The sequence below is a fragment of the Pseudoliparis swirei genome, chromosome 19 (genome assembly GCF_029220125.1).
Source record: "Pseudoliparis swirei isolate HS2019 ecotype Mariana Trench chromosome 19, NWPU_hadal_v1, whole genome shotgun sequence".
NCBI classification, from domain to species: domain Eukaryota; kingdom Metazoa; phylum Chordata; class Actinopteri; order Perciformes; family Liparidae; genus Pseudoliparis; species Pseudoliparis swirei.
In genome coordinates this window covers 4,541,050-4,560,352 of record NC_079406.1, presented here as the reverse complement: position 1 = coordinate 4,560,352, position 19,303 = coordinate 4,541,050, and the positions used below count along the sequence as shown (strand labels likewise).

The 19,303-nt window shown below is 50.1% G+C and overlaps 1 protein-coding gene across 1 annotated transcript in view; it reads right to left on the bottom strand.

Moving 5' to 3' along the window:
* The window catches only part of gpc3 (glypican 3), a 106,755-nt gene that overhangs the window by 5,450 nt on the left and 82,002 nt on the right, over positions 1-19,303 (bottom strand). The window contains exon 7 of the mRNA XM_056439933.1: positions 10,426-10,606. Within this exon, the coding sequence (XP_056295908.1) occupies positions 10,426-10,606 (181 nt within the window). The remainder of the gene's footprint in view (positions 1-10,425; positions 10,607-19,303) is intronic.

The following is a 19,303-nucleotide window of genomic DNA, read 5'->3' as shown; positions in this document are numbered from 1 at the left end:
TGTCGGTGTGCTTTACAGCGGCAATAATGTGAGCGGGCTGTGAAAAATAAATAAAAGAGTCTCTCAAACCGGTGGGGTGGGGAGTTGGGGGGGGGGGGGGGCGGCGGTCTCTCGTTTACTAGTTTAAACACTTGGACATGAGCAGCACCACAGAGGGGGCCTTGTTCCGCAGGCTTTTAAAAAAAACAAAAGAAACCCAACGGGGACCGAACACTACGCAAACCTAGATGCCCTGAACTCCCCTCGACGGCCCGGGGACTAATAATATCCCCGTATCGTTAGTGACGCACACCTGTGCCCGAGCAGCAGAGGGGGGAGCGAGAGGGAGTCGAACAGAAGTCGTCACGACTGTTATAGCCACAGAGAGAGAGAGAGAGAGAGAGAGAGAGAGAGAGGTCCCAAACGCCGACATCGCTCCACAGAAACTTTAATCTTCCTCATTGAGCGAACACTAACAGGTCAACACCGCACGACCTGAACAGGACAGACGGACACTGAAGAACGAGACACACAGGGTTTGAATACACAGGTGATTGGACACAGGTGTAAACAATCAGGGACAGGGCAGACAATCACAGGGACAGGAAGTGCAGCAGGGGACACGAGAGACTTCAAAATAAAACGGAAAACGAGACACAAAAACTGCAGATCCTGACAGACGTAGCTTCTTTTTGCTCTTTCAGGGGGGGGGGGGCCTCCATCGCTACTCGAGAGGACGTCCACCTTGCTAGCCCCCTCCCCCCCACCTTCCCCCGCTCGCTTTATTGTGGCCTCGAGTTACGTACCCCAGGGGAGAGGTCAACAGTCCACCCATTGATCGGGCTGCACTCGGGCCTCCGGACTAAAGAATGAGCAGGTAGGTCAGTCACCAAGGGGTGTAAATATAGACGGAGCAGGCAGTACGGTTGCACAGGGGCCCATGGGGGGGCGGGGGGGCCTACAGCAATATGCACTGGCAGTTTGAGTGATTCCCATCGGGGCCTCGGGAGTGAGTCAGTGTTTAAACAAGAATTTAAGTCCATTTTAAAAGTGAAAACTCATCTCCATCATCATTTTAATTTTAAGTTTGTTTTGTGACTATCGGGACTACAGATGAAAAATAGCCTCTTGGCTCATAACTCAGACACGTATAAACAAATGTTAATGAATAATAGACAGAAATGTCCCTTATAAAAAAAAACTGCAGAAATCTACACCAAAATAATATGTTTACTACAAAAAAAGAATAACAAAACTATTCAATTAATACATTTTCTCAATTTGTATTTTAGTCTTATAAAGATATGCAACAATGAATGCTGGGTAATATGTGATGCACAGTGTGAAGTCTCTACGTATGACAGCGTTCTCTTTGAGTGCTCTACTACCCAATACAGGAGCCTGAGTTACTCATTATATATGCCTAGCGTGTGTGTGTGTGTGTGTGTGTGTGTGTGTGTGTGTGTGTGTGTGTGTGTGTGTGTGTGCGTGCGTGTGCCGCTGTCACAGCTGTGGACGCGGTCAGACTTTATGTTTTCTGAAGCGACCGTTCCTCTGGAGAACAGACACATCAATCCAGACTGCGGCTTCTCAGCGTGGAGCGGATGTTTGTTTGGATCCCCTCGAACAGGTCAACCAGTGGCTGGAGTGTGCGTGTGCGTGTGTTTATATGTGTGTGTGTAGAGGAGAACAGGGTTAACAGAGCCTGGAGCTGGAGCCTCGTCGTTTACAATTTGCAGTTGTCGCAACAAGCAAAATATGCAGAAGAACTGTAACAACAGGGGGGAAAGGCACATTTTATCCCAATTACACGAAAAAGGAAACGCTTCGTTCGTGTCCGGCGTTCTCACGACACGTTTTTTTTATTGTAAGTGCAGCTTAATTGCTTTAAAAGTCGGTGCGCGCCAGGAGCCGTGGACACATTATTACAACCCCTCTGTGCACCTTCGCGGTCCGGTGCAGTTTATTCGGTACATGTGTGCCGCGCACAAAGGGGCTTCTTTTCTTTCTTCTCTTCCTCGGGTCAGATAAGTATGCGGAATGTTAAGTCTCCAAACACAGGTGCTTCTTATGAGACGGGGAGAGATGGTTTAGATCGCCGCCGCATTGGCAGACGATGAGTGCGCGTCGCACACCTAAAGCTGGTCAAATTTGATCTGGGTTTTAGAGATTCGACGACGGCTTAAAAAGATATTATTATGGTTTCCGAGGAAAAGCAAATATGTTATCGCTCGTCTCGTCGGACGAGAGCGGAGCAGAAGTATTCCCCCTAAATATTACACTCAGCAGGTTTAGAGACGGAAGGGCGCCTGGCGTGTGTGTGTGTGTGTGTGTGTGTGTGTGTGTGTGTCTGCGTTTGTGTGAGTGTCTATGTGTGTGTGTGTCTGTTTGTGTCTGTTTCTGAGTGTGTCTGTCTGTTTGTGTGTGTGAGTGTCTATGAGTGTGTGTGTGTGTCTGTGTGAGTGTCTGTGTGTGAGAGTGTCTGTGTGTGTGTGTCTGTGTGTGTGAGAGTGTCTGTGTGTGAGAGTGTCTGTGTGTCTGTCAGTGTATGTGTGTGTGAGAGTGTCTGTGTCAGTGTGTGTGTGAGTGTCTATGTGTGTGTGTGTGTGTCTGTTTCTGAGTGTGTCTGTCTGTTTGTGTGTGTGAGTGTCTATGAGTGTGTGTGTGTGTGTGTCTGTGTGTGTGTCTGCGTTTGTGTGAGTGTCTATGTGTGTGTGTGTGTCTGTGTGTGTCTGTTTCTGAGTGTGTCTGTCTGTTTGTGTGTGTGAGTGTCTATGAGTGTGTGTGTGTGTGTCTGAGAGTGTCTGTGTGAGTGTCTGTGTGTGAGAGTGTCTGTGTGTGTGTGTGTCTGTGTGTGTGTGTGAGTGTCTGTGTGTGAGAGTGTCTGTGTGTCTGTCAGTGTATGTGTGTCTCTGTGTGTGTGTGAGAGTGTCTGTGTCAGTGTGTGTGTGTCTGTGTGTGTGTGTGAGTGTCTGTGTTTGTGTGAGTGTCTATGTGTGTGTGTGTGAGTGTCTGTGTTTGTGTGAGTGTCTATGTGTGTGTGTGAGTGTCTATGTGTGTGTATGTCTGTGTGTGTGATAATGTCTGTGTGTGTGTCACACACACAGACACACACATAGACACTCTATGTGTGTGTCTGTGTTTGTGTCTGTGTTTGTGTGAGTGTCTATGTGTGTGTCTGTGTGTGTGTCTGTGTGAGTGTCTGTGTGTGTGTGTCTGTGTTTGTGTGATTGTCTATGTGTGTGTGTGTGTGTCTGTTTCTGAGTGTGTCTGTCTGTTTGTGTGTGTGTCTATGTGTGTGTGTTTCTGTGTGTCCCTGTGTCTGTCTGTCTGTGTGTGTCTTTGAGTGTCTATGTGTCTGTGTGTGTATCTGTCAGTGTGTGTGTGTGTCTGTCTGTCTGTGTATGTGAGAGAGAGTGTCCGTCTCTCTGTCTGTCTGTGTGTGTCTGTGTGTGTGTCTGTGTGTGTGTCTGTGTGTGTGAGAGAGTGTCTGTCTCTCTGTCTGTCTGTCTGTCTATGTGTGTCTATGTGTGTCTGTGTGTGTGTGTGTGTGTCTGTGTGAGAGAGACAATGGTCCTGTGAGAACATGATAGCAGCAGCAGGATTGATTGATTGGCTCTCGGAGCGTTTGACAGGTAACGAGCGTGACAGGTGATTATTGGCTCTCCGGTCACGTTCCGTAACCTCCGTGACCGGAGCGCCGAGGAGGGAGCGGCGCCGGATGCTTCTGTCCTCGGGCCGCTCGGGAATGTGAACGTCTGCCTCCGCGCCCACAGTTTCGACCGCAGGGGCGCTCGGAGAGAGAGAGAGAGAGAGAGAGAGAGAGAGAGAGAAACGGGGACGCCCCGTGAGGAGGCCGGGGCAACACTCACTGTTATTCTAGGCCGAGGAACCCTCCCACATGAGGGGGGGGGGGGGGGGCAAGAGAGCAAGATGCCAAGGAGGACACAAATGGACAAAATGGAGTTCTGAAAAGTAAAAAAAGAAGAGGGTGAGACCAGAAGTGATTAAATAGGGGGAGGAGACTAGAGGAAGCGAAAGCGGAAGTAGAATGAGACTACAAACTGAATAGCTTCCTTCTGGTCACATGACATCTATTCTTCTGTCCATCCTGGAGAGGGATCCTCCTCTGTTGCTCCCCTGAAGGGTTCTTCCCTTTTCTTTCTGTTTCTTGGGAGTTTTTCCTGTCCCGATGTGAAAGGTCAAAGGTCAGGGATGTCGTAATTCGCGATATCGGGCTATATGAAATGAACGGAATAGAATAGTGATCGAATGTGTGAGTTCACTCTGAGAACAAAGGAATACACCCAGATGTCAACAGGGGGAAACAGCGACCCTCACACACACACACACACACACACTTTTTCTAAATTGTGGCTTTGACAGACAAACGCAAGTCAACACCTATTAGTTAACCCCGTGAGGGGAGAGACCGGCACGCTGCCCCCGCCGGCCTCTCCCCGCGCCGTCCAAATTAGACCTATACTCTGAAGTATTTAGAGTCTCCACTTCCAGTACCGGCTAATGTGAGCGTTGAGAAGGAGAAGAAAAGGGGGGAAGGAGCTCGAGGAGAAATGAAAGCTTGAAAACGGAGGCGCAAATTCTGACCGAGAGTAGGGTAGGAAAAAGTGTGTGAGCGGAAAAAAGAAGAAAAAAATATGTTTTTTAAAAAAGCATAACAAATCAGACGTACAAAGAGTCGATTCTGTGTGTGAGGGGCAAGGGGGGGGGCTCGCTCAGGGTGGGAAGCTCCAGCGGCGTATACAGAGAAGGCCTGTTACCTCCGGAGGGTCAGAGGTGGTCAAAGGAGCGCCGCTTCACGGGGGTGTTTCCTTGGAGAGATGGGAACAATGGTGGTTCTTATCAGAGAGATAGAGAAGGGAGAGAGAGAGAGAGAGGCGTTGGAGTTTGGCCCCGGGGGACACATCCTGGTCCACGAAACGCATTCTTGGGCTACTACCATCTTTTATCTTGAAAAAAGAAAAAGAGGCAAGATTTTATACATTCTTTGGTGATGGAGAAAACGTGGCTGGCAGATTTCAGTGTTTGTTGCGCAATAATTTTCCTCCCCGCATTCCTCGCCGCGGAGCGGCGGCCCGCAAACGCATCCCGAGAGTGACAGCTTGGCCCGGCCCGACTTCTGCACACAGCGAGCGCCCGGCGAGCCGCTCCGCTATCCGTCCCGAGTCGTTTCTTTGACGTGGTTTTGGTGTTTTTTATTTTTATTTATCCTCCAGCAGCTTCACGGTCTGCCGCCAGAGATACTCTCAAGAATGGAAAGGAGAAACAGAGCGAGAGCCGAAGAGAAGGATAGAGGACAGAGAAGAGGAGAGATCGCAACAACAACAAAACACCCCCCAAAAAAACTGCCAAACCGGGCTTTTGAGACGTTCCCACAAAATGGCGAGCGGCGTGGGCCCCCGCGGGGCCTTCGAGAATGGCCCCGCTGTGTGTGTGTGTGTGTGTGTGCTGTGTTTGTGGACTGTGGCCGAGCTGACGGACATGACCCAGGGAACCGGGGGCCTGGAATCAATTTAGTGTGTCCAAAAAAAAAAAAAAAAAAGTGCCTGTGAATGTAAATAAAGCGCTTGAGCAAACAAATGCTTTTTTTCTTTTCTTCCGAGAGGCACACACACACAAACACGGAGGGGGGAAATGTACGGGCCGCACCAAAAGAACCCGCCGATGAGAACCCCGGGCGGCGAAATTAAAACCAGGGCTCTTCTTCCTACTTCTGGATAATCTTCGGGGGTTTTATCCCCGGACCGAGTTGAGAAAAGCCAACGAGGGCCCAATAAGAGGGCAACTTCATCCCCTGTTCCTCTCCTCCTCCTCCTCCTCCTCCTCCTCCTCCTATCTCTCTCCCCTCCAATCTTCCCCTCCTCTGCCACCCCGGTAACCGGGGGACCCACGGGGCCTCGTGGCTCCGGTGAGAGGCCGCCGCTCCGTGCCTGTTTACACAGATGGCGGCGAGCCTTCATTACTTTTGCGAGGGGCGTAAAGGAGGAGGAGGAGGAGGAGGAGGAGGAGGAGGATTGGCTGAGGTTGTTTATAAGCTCCCGGAGGGACGCAGGTAGTGTCCAGTGTGATCGGCCAACACCCCCCTGGTCAACGCCTCGTCTGCCCGCCCCCCCAATTTTGGAAAACAGTTAATACTTCAAGTTTACCGTTAAATGTCCTGAAAGATGAACAGAACCATCATTTTGACCCCCCCCCCCATCTCTCGTTTCCCATCCTCTCTCCCTCTCTCTCTCCCTCTCTCCCTCTCTCTCTTTTCCTACCTCCTTCTCTCTCTCTCTTCCTCTCTCTTTTCCTCCCTCCTTCTCTATCTCTCCCTTTCCCCCTCTCTTTCCCTCCCTCCTTCTCTCTCTCCCTCCTTCCCTCTCTCTCTTTCCTCCCTCCTTCTCTCTCTCCCTCTCTCTTTTCCTCCCTCCCTCTCTCTCTCTCTCTCTCTCTCCCCCCATCTCTCTCGCCTCATACTGAGCAACGACACCTGTTGTCTTTCAATTTCTCAAATAAAAAAATTTAAAAAATCATAATTACGCCGTCTCTTTAGAAAAGACGCTCGATATCTCACAGGTAGCATAAAACACACATTCGGTCAAATCGGTGCACGACCAGAATCCTTTGGTGGTTGGAGGCTTTGATAAAGAGAGGTCGATAATTTAAGCATCTGGTCGATAATTTCAGTTTAAATAACACAATTGAGCCGACAGCCGTGCTGGCCCCTCATTAAAGATGAAAAACGGACTCCACGGCCTTTTCATTCCATATATTTTGGGAGCGGCTCGACTCCTGAAGGAGGCGGGCCTTAAAACAACGAGCCCTCCGGTGAAGTCCACCCGGGCCCAGATTCCTCCTGCGCCCCAAACCCCTGCGCTCCTCCTCCACATCTGCATCGCTCGTCTCCTCCCGTCCTGCCGCTCCACCCGGCCGCCACGTGAGCTGTAGAAGTCGCTCCGTCAACCAGCCGCATGGCGCTTGAAGGAGGAGGGCGCCGTTCACACGGCGGAGGGATCCGGAGTGAACAGTCCTTTTTTTTTTTTTTTTTGGACATGTGGCAAACACCGGCGCTGCGTGACTCACCTATCAGGTGCCGAGGGGTGGCGGGGGTCACAGCTGCTGTTAATTAACATACCGGGTTCTGGTATTGGCGGCACGTACGGCCGTCAATTGGACGCACACACACACACACACATACACACACTCACAGAGAGAGAGAGAGAGAGTAAGGAATGTGTAGGTTCCCCCAGTGTGTTGAACTTTTACGGCTATCAAAGGTGTTTTTGTCTCTTTCTCTTCTTTTCCTTGCATTCTTTCATCGCCTCCTTCTTTCTTTTTACTCGCTCCTTTGTACCTGAAAGGTGAGCCTCCGGCCCCGGCCCCCAGGCCCGGCCCTCTGATCAGAAGCCGCGTGTTTCGCATTACAGGAATATTTCCACGATGTATTTCGCTATACTCTGGCGCTGATAAAAAAAATGTTTTCTTCTTCTTTAAATCGGCTGCAGAGCTTCCAAATAAGAACGGCCTTAATCTTCGAAAGTGACCGAATGTCTGAGAGCAAGGTGTGTGTGTGTGTGTGTGTGTGGGGGGACATAACAAGAGGCCCATTCAGCGCCGTTCAAGACCCGTTCAGTTCGGCTCGAAAAAAACAAACACGTGGCAGAGCTCTGGGCCCGACCGGCTGCTGGCTTCCAGACTCCCGAATGTTTCCAAACGGCATGAAAAGCCCTTTTAAACAATTTATTTAGTCTAGCGGTTAGTGTTCGACTCCTCGAGGAGCGGTTCGACTCCCAACGCTTTTTTTTCTTTCTTTTGCGGATCGTTCCCACGTTCCCAAGAAAAAACCCGACTCGAGTCGGGAAACATTACCGTGGGACTTTAACGCAGTGAATGACTCGGTTCTAATCTGAAGTGACAAGGGCAGTGGAGTGTGAGGGGGATTTAACGGAGCTCCTTTTGTTTCCCACACAGAGGCCGTACAGTCGGAGGCCAGGTGTGCGTGAACGCGTCGGACCGCAGGTGAGCCCTCACCGAGAGCACAGCCGTACGCCAGATCACCGATTACAGGAAGGAGGGAAACAAAGTACACACAGACACATCTGTACGCCGCCACACACACACACACACACACACACACACACGTGTATTCTGCATATGCATGTTGGGAATATATTGGTAATATGTGACTGTAATAATCTATATTAACTTAAGATAAATGCTGAAAATGTGTCCTAAAACATATCCAGAGACATTGAAAGTGGGACTAAATGCATTTGAAGAGAATTCAAGTGGAAAAAAAACATTCGGTTCACTTTTGGTGGCTAATGTTAGCGAACTCCAGAAAGATATTACTCTGTCAATAATCACCAGATATCTGAACTTTATGTCCCGCCCCTTCTTTTGTCACTCTACTTTTGTGTGTGTGTAGAGAACACTCGACCGTGACCATGTGTGTGTGTGTGTGTTTTTTCACCCTATCACATGTGCGTAGCTGTCATTAATTATAGCCAGAATATTGCACATCACCCACCACTTAAATTAAAGCTTGTTCAATTTTTGGAAATGAAAGCTTCCCATATCTTGTTTCTTAAAAAAAACCAAAAAAACCATTTGATTTATTTGAATAGTTGAACGGATTGATCGGTCGAATCAGCTGACACCGGAGAGGTCAGTGAGCTGTAACTGTCGAGGTTAGTCTGGCTTTGGAGGGGTGAGGGTGATGTTGGGGGGGGGGGGGCACCCTGTCCTGGAATAGCTCCCCCGGCCTGGAATGCTCTGGGGAATGTGCGGCGTGTGGTTTGATTGGTCGGGAGGTGAAGTGTGTGTGTGTGTGTGTGTGTTGTGATCAGAAGGTTATGGAATCTGTTGCGAGGGGCAGATCAATCATTTCGCTCATGGGGAAAACATCCTGAGTGCGGTCAGCAGGTTGACAGGCGCACCGGGCGGGGCTCGCGGCCCGGCCTCCGGCCTCCGTCCTGTCCGCACCTTGTTGCGCTGACTTCTGTCACCTTTCCCCCTGTGTGTGTGTGTGTGTGTGTGTGTGTGTGTGTGTGCGCGCCACACCGCCGCTCCACTCCAGGCTTTGTGAAACCAGATCTGCCTCGTCCATCTCGGAACAGCGGAGCCCAGACAGGCGGGCCCATTAGACCTCATGCTCTGCAGGTTGACCTTTGACCCCCCACCCCCAGTCCGCTGTTTGACTAAAATGGGCGTAGCGGCCATGCTCGGTCAGCGTTTTTTTCTTCTTCACCGGGTCATCTGCTATCAGCAGTTATCTGCGTATCGGGGGGGGGGGGGCTCCAAGGTCTGCAAACATTGCTGCCGCGTGTACAAACAGGCGCGTGTGTGTGTGTGTGTGTGTGTGTGTGCCTGCAGACGCACACACGAAGAGATGGAGGTCAGGCTTTAAAGGGCGCCGTAACTTCAACCTTTTCGCGGCTTGAGAGCCGGAGGAGTTTGAGGACCGTGAGCCGTACAGTCGGGCGACCAGGAGGGCGTCAGACCCCCGAGGCCCCGCCCGCCGCGGGCCACGGCCCCGCAGGATTCCTGCGTTAACCCCGGGGTTCCTGCGCCCGGCGAACCCAAACCCCAAACCAACCACACCTCCGAGAAAAAAAAAGAGAGGACTGCTCCCTTTTCGCCGTGTTTGCTCAGCTGCGCCGGCTTTGTGTCGGCGTATCTGCGCCCTCCTTCGTTTCCCCCGCTGTTTTCTCCCCCTCTCTCTCTCTCTCTCTCTCCCTCTCTGTTTGGTTTCTTTTCTCCCCGCCAACGGTTTGTAGCTTCACTTGTTCTTTGTTTGGCTTTTTTTTTCCGGCGAGAGAGCGAGAGAGAGAGAGCTTCGTCTGACGTGTCCGAGGGGTGTGAGGTCGAGAGGTCGGCGGCGAGGCGGCTACCTGAGGACGTCTCGCGTCTCCTGCCGCCCCAAAATTCATCCAATCAGAGATGAGCTGCTCCGCCGTTGGTGAATCTAACCGCTGCTGCTTTAATGGCGCTGGAAGTGACAGTCATCAGACGTAGAGGTGTGTGAGCCTACGGGTGAAATTATATATATATATATATTTATATATATATATATGATATTAATGTTATGAACCTAAACACGAGGGCGTTAGATGTTCCGACGTTTGTGAGATGTCCTCAACAAGAATAAAGCAGAACTAGTGGTTAGTTCATCCGTGGTGGATGAAGGAAATGATAACTGTGAAGCCACGGAGATAAGCCACGCCCCCTTTTAAGGCGCGAATGAAGCGAAAAGCCACAAATAGTCAAGCGAGTATCTCACGTGAGTAAAGCGTTGAGAATATTCGCATGACGCTTTTGGTGTGAACGCAGCGCCAGGAAGCGGCCTTAATCGCTCGTCCCCGACGCTTCTGCCGTCTGAAGTGATCCATGTGGACGCAGCACCTCGTTCGTCTGTTTTTGAGGCCTGGTCCGTGTCCGTACCTGCGAAGATGCGTAGCCGCTTGCGTCTCGGCGGCGGCCCGAGCCCGGACACTCCGGCGCACTCGTCGTCTTCGTCGTCGCAGTCGCCGCTCTCGAATCCGTCCTCCTCGTCGCCCCAGGCGTCCGCTCCCCGCGACCGGGCCCTCCACCGTTTGTCGGACGCGGTCACCAGCCGCAGCAGCTGTGGGGCAAACAGGGGCGAGGTTTAAAAAAGGTTACAAAATAAGGTGAAAATAAGGTTAACGTTTTTTTTAAAGGTACAAAATAAATTGTTAAGAATAAGGTAAAAAAAAGTTTTTAAAAGGTTAGAAAAAGGTTAAAATAAGGTAAAAATACGTTGGTTTTTTTATGGTTAAAACATTTTCAAAATGTTTTTTTTCTATTTTAAAAAGGTAAAGAAAAGGTAAAGAAAGGTTTAAAAAAGGGTTTTTAAATGGTAACAAACAAGTTTAAAAAAAGGTTAAAAAACCCACCTCAGGAATCACTGTTAAAAGTTGTTAAAATAAATAAAGGGTGTCTCTCGGCGCGTGCTCTATGATTAGAAACAGTTTCGAGGGGGAATTCCTCTCGAGGACTCGGTGAGCGCTGGTATTCACCAAAACCCTAATTATATTCACCAGGCAGGGGAAAGAGTTATCGGTGCCCAGTTCTGTTATATTTTCGGCTCCAAACGTGATTCATTCAAAAAGAGGGACTTGTGGCTGCCGCTCCATGTAATTTTACTGGTAGAAAAAAGAAACATGCTGGTGCGACCGTGTTGTTGCTGGCACACTTGTGAGTTGTGAGCGGTCGTCTCAGGGCAACCGGGACACAACAACACCACACAACAAGTGGACAGCGAGAGAGCCAGATGTAAAATGACAGAGAGGGATGAAATATGAGGAAAAAAGAGGATGTTTGTAATATTCAGACTTATTGAAAACCTCTTACTCAAGGAGAACTGGCCAAGGTGGCTGCAGAACAAGTTAAAGACAAGATAATAAATCAAGCAACAGATTAATGCCAAAAAAGAAACCACGATAATAATATAAAGTACAAAACGCATAACGCAAGCTCTGAAACAAAGAAATGGGATATCATTTGTGCAACATAAGCCTCCAGTTTGGCCTCCGGGCTGTAAAAAAGGAGTTGTTGTTCAACCGGGGTATTTCCCCACAGGGTTGTGCAAAAACATACCAGAAGTGTTTATTGAGAACTGCGGTAAACTGATCAAATCCAAGAGCTGTGACGCAAAGACATCAAAAAAAATCACAAATCTTTGAATTCCTCCCGACTTAGAGCAAATAAACTCAGTCTACGCATTCAATTTGGAAAAAAACGGAGAAGACAACGTCCCACATTGTTGTGTAGAACAACAACACAACATCTTTATACTTAATATTTACCTTCACATGTCACTTTAACACACCTTATACAGCACTGTTATCTGACTGTGCACTTTTATTTTATACCATTGTAAATCCATCCATCCTCATCCTCTTATTCCGGGGTCGGGTCAGGTCGCAGCAGACCCAGGTGTTTCCGAACAAAACCTAAAAAAAGGTACGAGGAGGAGGAGTGGAAGGGAAAACACATTTGGGAGCAACTGTCGCGTTCCCCGTTTAGAGCTCGGCCGCGTGAACCGCGTGCAGCTCGCCACCTGCCAGCCGACACGCCGACTCGTAAACGGACGAGCTCAAACAACGACACAAACAACAAACGACACAAACGACAAACGACACAAACGACAAACAACACAAACAACACAAACGACACAAACAACACAAACGACAAACGACACAAACGACAAACGACACAAACGACACAAACAACAAACGACAAACGACACAAACAACACAAACGACACAAACGACACAAACGACAAACGACACAAGCGACAAACGACACAAACGACAAACGACACAAACAACACAAACGACACAAACGACAAACGACACAAACGACACAAACGACAAACGACACAAACAACATAAACGACACAAACAACACAAACGACACAAACAACAAACGACACAAACAACAAACGACAAACTACAAACGACACAAACAACACAAACGACACAAACGACAAACGACACAAACAACAAACGACAAACGACACAAACAACACAAACGACACAAACAACACAAACGACAAACAACACAAACAACACAAACGACACAAATAACACAAACGACAAACGACACAAACGAGTCCCACAACAAGGAGAAGAGGCCGTGAACAGTGACGTGGTTCATCTCACAGCTGAGGCTCATTGGAGCCACTTGTTACAAAGTATTTGAGAAGTGATTCATTAATTAATGTGGACTGATGGAGATGGATTACTTCTTTTTTTTATAACATGTATTTTGAATGGCAGATTGAAAACAACAAGGATAACATGTTTTTATGTTTTTTGGGGGGAATTAGAATAAGAATGTGGCTGCGTAATCAGAGGCGTGGCCTCAACGGGGTCGAGCAGTGAGCCGTGCCTTTCTCCCCAGTGAGGGATGGGGGGGGGGGGGGGGGGTAGAGGGCGGTGGCTCTCGATCCCACTGGCTGACTGCCACGGCCACGGCTGCGCTATATGAGGGGGGGGGGGGGGGGTGATGCTGTGCTTGTCGGGCCGAGCCCCGCAGCGTGATCCGGGGCGAGAGCCGCCACGTTCCACCACAAGAGGGAGAAACCTCAAGTTGTTCTGGGCTGGAAATCTTCTGCAATTTAAAAAAAAGAGAGAGAAAAAGGAAGTCGGGAGGAAACAAATAAAAGAGGAATTTTTCAGGAGAAATGCTCCAGTATGTTTTCCATTAGGAGAGAATATGGTGCTTTCTCTCTTTTACCATCCTCTCTCTCTCCCTCTACCTCTCTCTCCCTCCCGCCCTCTCTCCCTCCCTATCTCCCTTTCCCCCTCTATCCCTCTCTCTCTCTTTTCCTCCCTCCTCCCTCTCTCTCTCCCTCCCGCCCTCTCTCTCTCCCTATCTCCCTTTCCCCCTCTATCCCTCTCTCTCTCTCTCTTTTCCTCCCTCCTCTCTCTCTCCCTCCCTCTCTCTCCCTATCTCCCTTTCCCCTCTATCCCTCTCTCTCTCTCTTTTCCTCCCTCCTCTCTCTCCCTCTCTCCCTCTCTCTCTACCTCTCTCTACCTCCCTTTCCCTCTCTCTCGCTCCCTCCCTCTCTACCTCTCTCTCCCTCCCTTTCCCCCCCTCTCTCTCTCCCTCCCTCCCTCCCTATCTCCCTTTCCCCCTCTATCCCTCTCTCTCTCTCTTTTCCTCCCTCCTCTCTCTCTCCCTTCCCCCCTCTCTCTCTCTCCCTCTCCCTCCCTCCCTCTCTCCCTTTCTCTCTCTCCCTATCTCTCTCTCCCTCCCTCCCTCTCTCCCTTTCCCCCTCCCTCCCTTTCCCCCTCTATCCCTTTCTCTCTCTCTCTCTCTCTTTTCCTCCCACCTTCTCTCTCTCTCCCTCTCTCTCTCTCCTTCTTGTGTTTGCAGGCATCTCCCCCCAGGGCCTTACTGCCCCCCCTCACCTTTTTAAAACACAAAAGCGTCAAGTCACACACGAGGCTACGCTACACGGCTACGCTACGTGGCTATGCTACGTGGCTATGCTACACGGCTACGCTACGCAGCTATGCTACGTGGCTATGCTACACGGCTACGCTACGCAGCTACGCTACGCGGCGGCCTCAGAAGTTGCCAACAAAGCCAGAACACACGTGGCGGGCTGCTCAGCGCGGGCCGGCCCAGACAGACACACGGCAACCGCCTCCCACACACGACATGAACTCCAGGCCGGGGTCACGGCGCTGCAGCGAGAGAACCCCGAGGTCAAGCCACCGGTTGACCTGCGGCGGAGAGAAAAATAATCAACCTGCGCTCACTGATCATCAGCTGGAGTCTCTTTAAGAAAACTCATTTGACCATGAATCACGGAGGAAGCCCGCAAGCTGAAGATAAGGACGCAAATATCTGAGCATAAACGTCATAACTGTTGAAGTGAATGAGGAGGGGATGAGTAATGAAGACAGAAAGGCCTCCAGAAAAGAAGAAGCCCTGTGTGTGTGTGTGTGTGTGTGTGTGTGTGTGTGTGTGTGTGTGTGTGTGTGTGTGTGTGTGTGTGTGTGTGTGTGTGTGTGTGTGTGTGTGTGTGTGTGTGTGTGTGTGTGTGTGTGTGTGTGTGATTGGGATCGCTGTTGGGATCGCTTGTGTCCTCCTCTCCGGGACGTGTCAGGACAAGCTGCTGGTGACTCGGCCCAGACGGGAATCTGCTGCTCTGAATGTTTTCCATCAGAGCCTCGGCACATCTCGTCTGCACATCGATAGAATTCTAGGCGTGGCTTTCCCCCAAACAAGAGTTTTTTTTATTTTAGGGATGCTAAACTGATTTCTGGGTTCACATTCATACAGTAAACCGACTTAAAGCTGCGACCAGAACACATGAAATGATCCCAACTCGGCCGCTCAGCTTCTTTAGTGTCCACTACCGTTCAGAAGTTTGGGGTCACTTAGAAATTTCCTTATTTTTCAAAGTAAAGCACTGTTTTTATCAATGAAGATACCAATAAATTAATCTGAAATACACTGTATACATTGTTAATGTGGTAAATGACTATTCTCTGATTTTTAGTGAAATCTCTACAGAGGTGTATAGAGGCCCATCTCCAGTGTTCTAATGGTACATTGTGTTATCGCCTTAGAAGACTAATGCAGGGTTAGAAAACCCTTTTCATGTGAGCACAGCTGAAAACAGTTATGCTGGTGAGAGAAGCTATAAAACTGGCCTTCCTTTGAGCTTAAATTTGAAGAACAACATTAATATTTTTAAATAAAAATCATTATTTCTAACCTTGTCAATGTCTTGACTATATTTTATATTCATTTTGCAATTCATTTGATAAATAAAAATTTGAGTTTTCATGGAAAACACAACAATTGTCTGGGTGACCCCGAACTTCTGAACGGAAGTGTATTCACCTCGTCGTTTTGGTTTCATCGCCCTCTTTTTGACCGTTCTGGTTCGCTCTCAACTTCCATCTGGCAGCCGTTTTATAAAATAAATAAAAACTCATTGTGCGCTGCCCAGCACCCAAACGCCACACACAGAGTTGGCAACTCGGAGGATTCAGTGGCTAAAGAGACAGATACTTCCCCTCGAGAGCTGATGGACGCCAGACGTAAACGGAGGGTGAGCTCGACGCGGCAGGTCGGCTCCGGAGGAACAACCCAAGGGGAAAGGAATGAGTGTTTAGACATCCAGTTATATTCCAGCTAACTGTCGAAAGCACAGCAGGTCAAAGTTCACCGGGAGGTCCATGTGTAAATGTTTACAGCTTCCTGGGCGTGGGGTGAGGAGGACATGACATGTTCTCTTGTGTTTCTCTTCCCAAATAAGTTTGGCAAACATTTTGGGTTTTGACTAACGATCCGACTGCTGCGGGAGATTTCCTCACGGCGGTGGTGCTGTTCCCGAATCTCAGAAGAGATTTACTCAAATGGATCAGATCTCATCATCCCCCGTGTTAGGAGATGAGGCCAAGAACGGATCATGAAACATGAACTGTAATAAAGTGAAGTTTCGTTGTTACGGTGCCAAATAAACTGTAATGTCTCAGGCATCCAGGCCTTTGGTGAAGAAATGTTAATATTATAAAATATGGCTCCTATTTATCTCAGAGATATTGTAAAGACTCACACATTCTGTACAGGAGATAGTGTATATATGTTCTAATCAGAGCAGGGGCTGATGCCGGGGGAGAATATAACGCACGACAGACTGATTTTTTGGAAGGAAATTAACTTTGAATTATATTACGGGTTTGCAGACGTGCCGCTCGGAGGAGGAGAGCAACGTGGGAACGAGGCGAGGGAAAGACGGGAGTCGCTTTCCACGCGGTGAGTCATGGAAAAGCTCCTCGCTTGTTGGGAAGGACACGTCCTGCCTCTCATTACTCAACTTGTATTGAATCTGAAAGGTACAGAAGAGGGGGGAGGGGAGGGGAGGGGGGGGTTTGCTCTCTCATTCCTCTCTCTTGTTGCTCTCCTCCCCGTCTTGTCTTCCTCACTTCCGTCCCGCGGTCGCCGCTCGTCACGCAGCGGGAGCCTCGGACGGTTAATGCAGGCAAGATTAATTTCCTGAGGTTAATTCCACACACACACACACACACACACAACCACACACACACACACAGACAACCACACACACAGAGAGCTCTCCGGTCGAGTGTTAAACTGGGCGTGTGTCCACTCCACCTTTTCTCCCTAAGCCCATAAGGCTATTTCCAGATTTCTCCAGTTGAGGATGAATGTTTAGACTCCGTTGCCAGAGACTTTGTTCTTCCGGTGGATGAAACTCTTAAACCCTCGACATATATTTAAGATCTCCTGCAAGAATAAACCACCCTGTCTTCGGTGTTTATTCTGACATTCTCTGTTCAGATCCAGGCTGGGCATGAACACATCGGGGCCTCACACAGTCTGAAATATATCTGGTATGACAACAATTTTTCCATCTGTTTTGAAGCTAACCGACTCGTGTGTCTGTGAATGTGCCCGATTGTCTGCATGGGGTTTACTCGTCTAAACTCCTGGTTGCTAAATCAGATTACGGCCCTCGAGACAATCTCTTTTTGTGCGCCGCTCGTCTTCTTTACACGTTATCGCAGCGGTTCCCAGAGTTGCTCAGAAACCCTCCGTGCTCGACATCAGCAGACCGTCACAGCGTGTCCCATGATCACACTGAGCGGCTGCCCGGTAACACGTAATAGAGAGAGGGGGGGGGGCATACACTGTGGGCCGTCCTGCTGCCGGCGAGCTTTGTAGCTTACGGGAACACAGAGATAATGTATGAGAGTTCTGGAAAATAGCAACGTGGCCCCCCCCCCCAGAGGAACTACCCCACACTGACACGGCGTGGCCTCTGGCGAGATGAAACGGGGGAACGATGAAGTCAGGGAGTGTTAACACTTAGACAGGTTCAGAGAGGAGCCCCCCCCCCCCCCCCCACAGAGCACCGCCGCCCCGAAACAAAAGGCAGAGGAGGAACAGAGGAGGTCTCCGACCCTCGCGGGGAGACCCTCTGATGACCCAGCGGAGACAGGAAACAGGAAGTGTGACCCCCCCTGACCTCCTCCTGGGGGGAGGGTGGGAGGGGTGTGGGATCCTCACACGTGAGCGTGCCCAGTGACAACAAGGCCAGGATGTGTGGGGGTCAGATTGGGAAGAGAGGCCGCGGGCAGGAAGACTCGACTGTTCTGCTCGGTTCAACAATAAGCTGAGGATCAGCCGAGAGAGAGACAGTGAAGTAAAGCCCGGTGAGCCTCGCTTGTCGGCTGCGTGATAATTACACCCAGGGGGGGGGGGGGGGGAGTGGGAAGAAGAGAGGCGACCTCGGCTCGGGCCCCAGGGCGGGGACCGGTGGAGGGGTGGAGGAGGGGGGAGGTGGAGGTAAGGAGGAATGGGTGGCAGTGGTATAAGGCATGGTCGGGGCCTCATTAGCAGGCGGACTAATTGGGAGGAAAAGGGCCCTCACATGCTCCGTCTGACCTCCCAGCCAGCAAGGGAGAAAGCCAGAGTGGGAAAGGGGGTGTACAACGTGTGTGTGTGTGAGTCTGAACGACGGATTCCTAAAGTTAAGGAGCCATAACTCCTCATAACTCCTCAAATCCTAAATACACCGTGAAGTCCGAGGCTCTCCGGAAAGCGAGAGGATGACGTGCGTGCGTGGCGAGACCCGACTGCACCTCCGCAGACGCCCCGCGGCTCCTCGGAGGTTTACACCAGGTGTCGCACTTCATAAAAATAAAAAAAAAGAACCCGCACGGCTTAACCCCCGCAAACAAACACAGCGGGCCGTATATAACAGCTCTCCTTCCAACCTCCGGCTTCCAGGGCAGTCGTACTCCACAACCGTTAAAAAAAAAAAAAAAGAGAAAGGGGAGAGGACGAGGGCCCGGAGGGCGCCGGGTGGGAGGGGGGGGTGAATTAAATAACGCTTCAAAAACCCCTCAGTAAATAACATCAAACAGAAGTCGGGCTCTTTGACTGCAGCGAGCATAACGGCCAGGTTAGCAAGTGTAAGTTTACGAAACAGCAGGCCGAGTCTGACACCCACGGCGTCTATTAGTCCGATATCAAGCGCACCCTGTCGGGGGAAAGGGCCGCCGCGTGCTCGCCTTCTCATGCGGCGACTGTAATGATTGTGTTTCACTTCATGTGCGTGCACGTGTCGCCGCCGCACAGGAACCCGGAGACGTACGTTCGGAACGACGCGTGTACGAGATCAACTGCTGCAAAGTGTGCGCGTGTGAAAGCTGTCCCGACTTAAGCGTGCGAGTTATGGATATTAAAGAAGCGCATTCTGCGCGAGGTGTTCTGAAGCGCGCACGCCGCCCGTGGCTCCGGCGGCTCGGAGGAAGTGAGGCTGCGTGATGGAATTTGTGTGGCGCTCGGGATCTGGTTTATTTTCCACCCTGGAATTCTGTCCTATATAAATGCAGGATTCTTTTTTCTTCTTCTTCTTCGCATGTTTCTGGCTTCAATTACACTGTGAAGCCATGGGTGGAGGGGGGGGGGGGGTGGGGGGGGTTCCAGGGAGTCTAACCTGGAGTCTGTCACACACAGCTCAGCACAGCTGGTTGAGCTGGAAAAGAGAAAGGTGACGGACCGGCAGATAGAGAACGCCTCGACGCGTGAGTGAGGTGCAAAAATGTAAAACAAAAAATGTCAAAAACGTTGGCGAGCAACGTGATGATGTCTCTTCAACGGTCTTCAGACAAAATAACTGTGATTCGTCGATTGCAATTGGTAACAATCTTCCACAAAGATGTCTTTTCATATGCGCGGTAGATGAGTGTCGTGTAGCCCAGAACCGGCTGTCAGAAGAACCCCAGGAGGTCTGACCCTCCAAATG